The following is a 6833-nucleotide window of genomic DNA, read 5'->3' as shown; positions in this document are numbered from 1 at the left end:
AGTGAGACGCTAGTTGCCCGTCTGAGTGAAGCATATTTACTGTATCTTGATCTGTTCCACAACATGTTCAATTGTTAGCAGCCATTGTGTTGTCGCTTGATAACAAAATAAAATAACTTTTCACCCTTGAAAAACACTCTTCTCTGCACTGTTTTGATGGATGATTTCATTCGCTGTCTGAATGTGAAACTCAGATTTTGGACCAAACCAAAACTGCCTCCTTCACATCATCACCAACAGCCTTAGTTTCCTCATAAGCACATTATATGAACCTGACATCATGTTTATTTGATGACAATAACATAGTTTGGTCAATATAGTGCAATAAGTGCAAAGCAATCAAAACAAATGAAATTGATAAGGGATAGAGAATCTGCGAATGCTTGTATAAAAATAGGTGTTACATTGATTAAAATATCAGTATTACACAACATAATTAATACTTCAAATATCATTTATGAATTTTGTTTTTGATAACATATCAATTCTACATATTAAGAATGAATACCCATATTCATTTTTAATATAATAATCTCCTTTATGAGAGCTCATTGAAGGCTAACTCGCCTTCCAATTCCAAAAAGTGCAGAAAGCATACAAAGACACTTTTTTTTTTTTCATCTTCTTCAAATGACGCAGTCTTTTTTGAACATTGGGGGTGTGCCACTTTCAAAAAAAGCCACTTTTACAATGCAGAGCTACAGTAAATGAAACTACAAACATAAGCCTTTCCAGAGGATCATGGAGTATGATGACACAGGTAATATTGATGTAGAATCAAAAGTTTTGAAAAGACATGGCAGATTATATCAATAAATACTTACTTACAGACTACAGCAGAAAATAGTCCTACACAGTTTTGATGATCTGCTGTACAGTGTTTTTGTCCGGGAGTGATTTTTATAAACATTTCTTTTCTGATTCACAATATACCTTATGTATGGTTATATTCCTGAAAATGAAGTTGGGTAAGTTTTACCTGTACACTTACATTTTGTGTGTTATTCGATCTTCAGCATAGAAAAATAGATTTTGCATCATCAGTTAAGTAGAGCAATTTTGTTCATCCATGTTTCAGAAAGCTGTATCCATTCCTGTAATGTCATGTTTCAGAAATAAGAATAAGATTGTTCGGCACACCCCGTTTCAACTCCTTTGCTTTTGCTTGTTTGTATCGTGCCAAGGCACCCTATAAACAGAGCCACTGTTTCAAGGAGGGTCAAGAGAGAAAATGCTTCATTACATTAATGATTCTGTTGCTCAGAACTGGCTAAAGGTGGTCTGTTTCTCAAGAACTTCGAGGTAATCAGGCTCAGACTGCAGTTTAGCTTTTAGCTCCAAGTACTCATTTCTGTTGGGCTCAACATAAACAGTACTGGGTGCTGTGCCATAGAGCACTGTTTCTCTTATCCTCTCCGGGTGCAAGAACTGACGTCTGACATCAAAATTTGGGTTGTATGTGTACGACACAGGCCCTGTGTACTTGTATTCTAAATTGGCACCTGCTGGGATGGATGGGATGGACTGATGGGGGGACTGCTTATCAGGCTCAAGGATGCCTCTGAAGAAATGGTCAGCATCCTGGACCGGGGAGGGGTTTTCACGGGGCTCGATGGTGCTAACACTGTACGTAGGGCTCCTCATCGTACTGCTATCCCTCTCCTCATCCGGGGTACTCCTGTATGTGACCTTGAGCTCATGCAGGTCACGGTAATCCTCCACTGTGTTTCCTTCCCGCGACCTGTAAATGGGGTTTTTGCACATATGGCCCATGGGATGGGGAATATACTCATAGACGTGACCGGCTGGGGCCTTAACTTTAGGGCCAGAGCGGTTGCTGTAGAGGCTGTACTGCAAGTTAAAAGAGCTGACGTCTGAATTGTTGGTGCTAGTGCGGTCACTCTGTGACTTTTTGCGCTTTTTCATCACTACAACAAACAGCCCTGCGGCCACAAAGACAGACATGATGAAAACGAGCAGGAGGCTGAGGATGAGGACAGAGAGGGGGACAGTGCTGCTGGGGGTGTTGAACTTCTGTGGAGCGGCTGTGGTGACGACCCGGTCGTCCATGGGCTCATCTGTAGGGGGAGTTGGAGAGACGTAAGCGTCAGAGTAGTCTGGGCAGAGCTGCTCCGACTGGATCAAGCGCACGTCCATCCCTGTGTGGCGTTTGGGTGTCTCACACACGACCTCGTTAACCACAGTGCCTGCGCTGAGCTGCTCCAGCCATATCTTCATCCCCACTATGTCACAGGAGCAGTCCCAGGGGTTTTCAAACAGATCTATCTGCAACAGCAGCTTCAGCTGATCTAAAACACCACTCACAGGCAGGTTCTGGAAATAGTTGTTACGCAGATTAAGCCTAGACAGGGACAGGCTGGAAAAGATGCCCACCGGTAAGGTTTTCAGGAGGTTATTGTTGAGGAAAAGCAGCTGGAGATTAGGGAGGTAGCGGAAAGTGCCCGCATCAACCTCCTTGATTTTGTTGTACTCTAAATAAAGATACTGCAAGTTCTGCAAACCAAAAAACATTTCTCCTGTAAGCCTGTCCATGAGATTACCATTTAAATACAGCCTACGCAGGTTGGTTAAATCCCCAAAAGCCCGGTCGTGGATCAGCGTTATCCTGTTGTTTCCTAGGTGAAGCAAATCCAATCCAGTGGCATCAACAAAATCTGATCTCCGTACCACAGGGATGTAATTTCCAGTGAGATACATTTTTTTAGGATTGTATGGCTTGGGTTTTAGATCAGAAATGCTTTCAATCTTTCTCTCTTGGCAGTTGACGTTTAGCCCAATTTCAGATATCTGCAGATTACACGTGCAGGCAGTGGGGCAGTCCAAAGGCACGGGAGATTTGGTCTGGAAAGCAATAATGGGGCCATAGTTGTAAGGGTTACCGCCTGGTATTCGGGAGGTGGGCTTTATCCTAGTTCTGTTAAATTGCCGCGTGCCCTTGGTAGGCCTAGAAGAGGACCTAAAAACAGCCGAGGAGGTGGCAGAGGCTGTGACAGCAGCAGGTGTGGTCTGGTAATATCCATTGGTGCTGCTAGGGGGTGCAGGCCTGACCGTATCATCTGGGGGTCTTCTTGGGCAGAGTTCCTGCTTGGACACCTCATCCAGGTCCCTACCATGGAGCCTGAATGGTGTCTCGCACACCACTTCTCCCACCAGAGCTGTATAAGCTATACTCTCCAGCCAAGCCTTCAGAGCAATGAGCTCACAGGAGCAATTCCACGGATTCTCCTCCAGTTGTAATTCCACAACTTTGTCCATGTGCTCCAGGAGGCCGATGTAGGGGAACATCTTTAACCGGTTCCCCCTCAGGTCCAAGTGCGTAAGGGGAACATTCCGGAAGATATTCGGAGGCATGGCAGAGAGTAGGTTGTCATTCAAAATCATCACTGTTAGTTGGTGTAGTTTGCTCAAGGCATTGGGCTCTATATTAGTGATGTAGTTATAATCAATCTGTAGGTATTCCAAACTCTCAAGTCCTGCAAAGGTGTCATCCCTCAGAACTTCAATCTTGTTGTTATTCAGGTGCAACCTTTTTAATCCCTGGAGTCCGTTGAAGGCACCCGACTCTATCTCCGAGATATCATTGTTCCCCAAGTGCAGGATGGTCACCCCGGTGTAATTGATGAAATCATTGACCGACAGCTTCTTCAGTAGGTTCCCTGTCAGGAGGAGGTGATACATGGAGAAATGGACTGGGCTGATCTCTGTCAGTCTGATGATCCCCCGGTTCTCGCAGCTCACCGTCAGGATCCCTTCCTTCTCCTCGCATGTGCACAGATTTCGACAGATCTCCCCATAATTGTCATACATCTCGACCAGCCTCAGAGATGATGCAATCAGAAGGATTATTTTTAGGATCCAGATATGCATTTTTCCTGGGAGAGGATGCCCCAGCTCACTCAAGTGTGGTACCAGTATGAGGTGTCATCTAAGGAGGAAAAGAAAAGGACGGGTTCTGTTTTACATGGCATGGAAATTACATATGTGAAAACATGTATAATACTTACAAAATATGTGTATATATATATATATATAGTTATATATACATATGATAATGGACCCCTAAACGAGCCTACCCCCTGATGCACAAATATTAGACAATCATAACAAACACACACAGGCAAAGACAAGTAGGCCTATTAATGTCTGTTCATTATGCAGATGTGTTAGGTTAGCGTTTTTTTTTTTGTTTTTTTTGATGGTGTCATGAAACAAGAAACAACCCAGATGAATCTTTAATCACCGCATACTTAAATATATATAATCCAGTTGATAACACAACTACCCGCGGTGGATGGCCACTGCGCATTTTTGATAGCTCGCCTGAATTCCAATCCATCTTGGGAAGGAAAAAAAAGGCTTCGCCATCCACCGTGTGCAGACTGATAGATCTGGTCATTTACTAATTCAATCCCTTGAGAATTTCCACACACAAAAAAGCCTCTCTGTCAAGATACCTCAACCCAAATCGCTTTGTGCGATCGATGGTGTAGCATCTTGTTTTTCTTTTTTTTTTTTTTTTTACGATTCAGTCTTTTCCCCAAAGTAACATTAAAATCTCGAAGATGAACTCTTATCTGCTACCCACAAAGATTTCTCACTCACCCCACATACCCCACGACTTGGCAACAGTGGGGAAACTGTCGGATCCCTTCTCTCCAGCTCCGTCCAAACAACATGAGGACGGGGAATCTATTCGCCTGCTATGATTAAAACGATCCTGGGTGAAATATATAAAAAGAAAAAAAAGAAATCGGCTCTCATAAACGAATTGCCTGCAAGAAGCAGTTAATGTTCATCTTAAAATCCGGCCTGCGATAGAAAATGTGAATATCAGCCTACAAGGCGACAGTCGCAGCCCTTCTTCTGCCCACGGGCGAAAAAAGAAATGAGAGGAGTTGATCAAAGGCAAATGAGCAAGTGCGGTTGATCTCATAGCGGATCTCTGATCGAAATTGCATTTTGACTGGGAGAAAATAATTCTATAATCAAGTATACTGTATGGCATCTGCTATATAGAAGGTTACAGATCTCTCTCTCTCTCCCTCCTCTCCCTCTTTCTCCCTCACTCTCTCTCTCCTTCTCTTTCTCTCCGTCAAAGACGCGTGAGCGCGCGTGCACACACAGGCACACACACACGTTTGGTCTGTGTGCGCTCCTCTTTAAAAAGAACACAAAAAGCCTACACATCGACCCACTAAGTCTCCCCAAAATATGCGCATTTTAACATACAGGCACATTCTTGGACTGTGTGCTTGCTGTGTCTGAGTGCTACATCCACTTCCACCTCATCCCTCATATTCCGCACATTTGACTTTATTATCATAACCTTAAGAAGAAGCCTGTGGATGTAATATAGATAACTTGAAAGGCAGTGCCTGTGCAGAGGCAGCAGGCTGTTGTTTGGAACGAATAAAACTGAGATGATATATGTGAGCATAGAAATGCAGGCTCTATGCGTGTTATTGCCATAGCAGCCGCAGACACCTTGCTTAACAGCATCTTAAATCCGGATCAACTTCGGCAGTGCAAGTGGGGTAGGAAGCAGAGATTTCAGCACCATGGACAGATCCCCAAAATGTTGAAACATGTAACGCCTCAGCGCAGACGAGCAACAGAGAGAGAGAGAAAAATCATTGTCCTCTTACCGTGCTGTTCCCGGTAAACGCCAAAGCATCCCGACAATCACGGCTGTGCCCCTTCTTTTTCCTCCAACCTCAGTGAAAACATGGATTTCGTGATTTCACCGTCCGCCTGTCGGTGGGCTGTAAAAAAAAATCCTTAAAGTCAAGTCTCCTTGGTGTTTAGCTCCATAAACCAGGCATCGAAGAGCACATACAGTCTCATTCACGCAAATAACGTGACAGCCAGCGCGGCAAAAAGGGCTCCTGTATTCTTCCAGCGGCGACTGAAATTAGCAGTGTCATCTCGGAAAAAGAGCCAAAACCAAAGTTCGAACATGGTAAAGAAAAGGGAGCGAATGATTACGCGGTAATCCCACATCAGACAAGACTTGCCGCATGCATTTTAACTGTGACTTTCATCCATGCGCACTGGGGAAGCGGAGGAGAGAGGCACGAATCCTCTTGCCCGCTGCCAGTGGTGCGGCTGGTACCAGTTTATGTATAGATCTGCCCAAGGTCTCTTTATTTCAGTTGGCAGACCGTTCAAATCGACCGGAGATCAGTGGATGTGTTCCTCCAGTCTCTGGATGCAAGAATCCGATCCCCCCTTTCCTCCAGTCCTGCATAGGTCATGAGGTATCCTATGTACACAAGCTTTATCTTCCCACCAACGCTTCAACTAGTGGAACTTCAGCTTGGTTGGTGCAAACCAGCGCATCCCCCTACAGCGATGGACGTATTATGAAACAATTACCATAGTATGACAGCCCGGAATCACTCGTAAAAACGCATAAATCCCTCAATCTCAGGACTGTCACAGCGCGGGAATGAAAAGCAATTTAATGCGTGCAATACTCTTTAAGGGGGTATGGTAATGTGGAGGGGGTGGGGAGGAGGGAGCGATGGAGGAGGTGGGGTGGGGTGTGGTGGGGAGAGAGGAGGGAGGCTGGAAGAAGACCCGCAGAGGGCAGCACAATGATGAAAAAGGCATCTTGGCCGGCTTGCATTCTCAGGCTGCACTTTGTAAATCAGTGTTTTTAATTCAGCAGCCACAGCAGCAGCAGCAGCCATTTGATTTGTCACTCACATCTTCAGCTATTTTCCCCCAAGCATGGGCCATCTTATTTCCATGCCTTTGGACAACTGGACATGTTGAGCCTTTTCCTTCATTATTATTATTATTATAATAAT

The 6833-nt window shown here is 44.6% G+C and overlaps 1 protein-coding gene across 1 annotated transcript; it reads right to left on the bottom strand.

The window, feature by feature from the left end:
• Window positions 1-262: 262 nt before the first annotated feature.
• On the bottom strand, window positions 263-6446 carry slitrk5 (SLIT and NTRK like family member 5). The gene is made up of 2 exons (XM_023395593.2): window positions 5667-6446; window positions 263-3946 (listed from the first exon to the last, which is right to left on the bottom strand). The coding sequence occupies exon 2, from the start codon at window positions 3886-3888 to the stop codon at window positions 1261-1263; it is 2628 nt and encodes an 875-aa protein (XP_023251361.1). The 5' UTR covers window positions 3889-3946; window positions 5667-6446; the 3' UTR covers window positions 263-1260.
• Between the last annotated feature and the right edge of the window lie 387 nt (window positions 6447-6833).

Source organism: Seriola lalandi, unplaced genomic scaffold, assembly GCF_002814215.2.
Source record: "Seriola lalandi dorsalis isolate HSWRI2012SDOR001 ecotype SW California unplaced genomic scaffold, Sedor1 jcf7180002054966, whole genome shotgun sequence".
Classification (NCBI taxonomy): Eukaryota; Metazoa; Chordata; class Actinopteri; order Carangiformes; family Carangidae; genus Seriola; species Seriola lalandi.
This window is presented reverse-complemented; position numbering and strand designations above follow the sequence as displayed.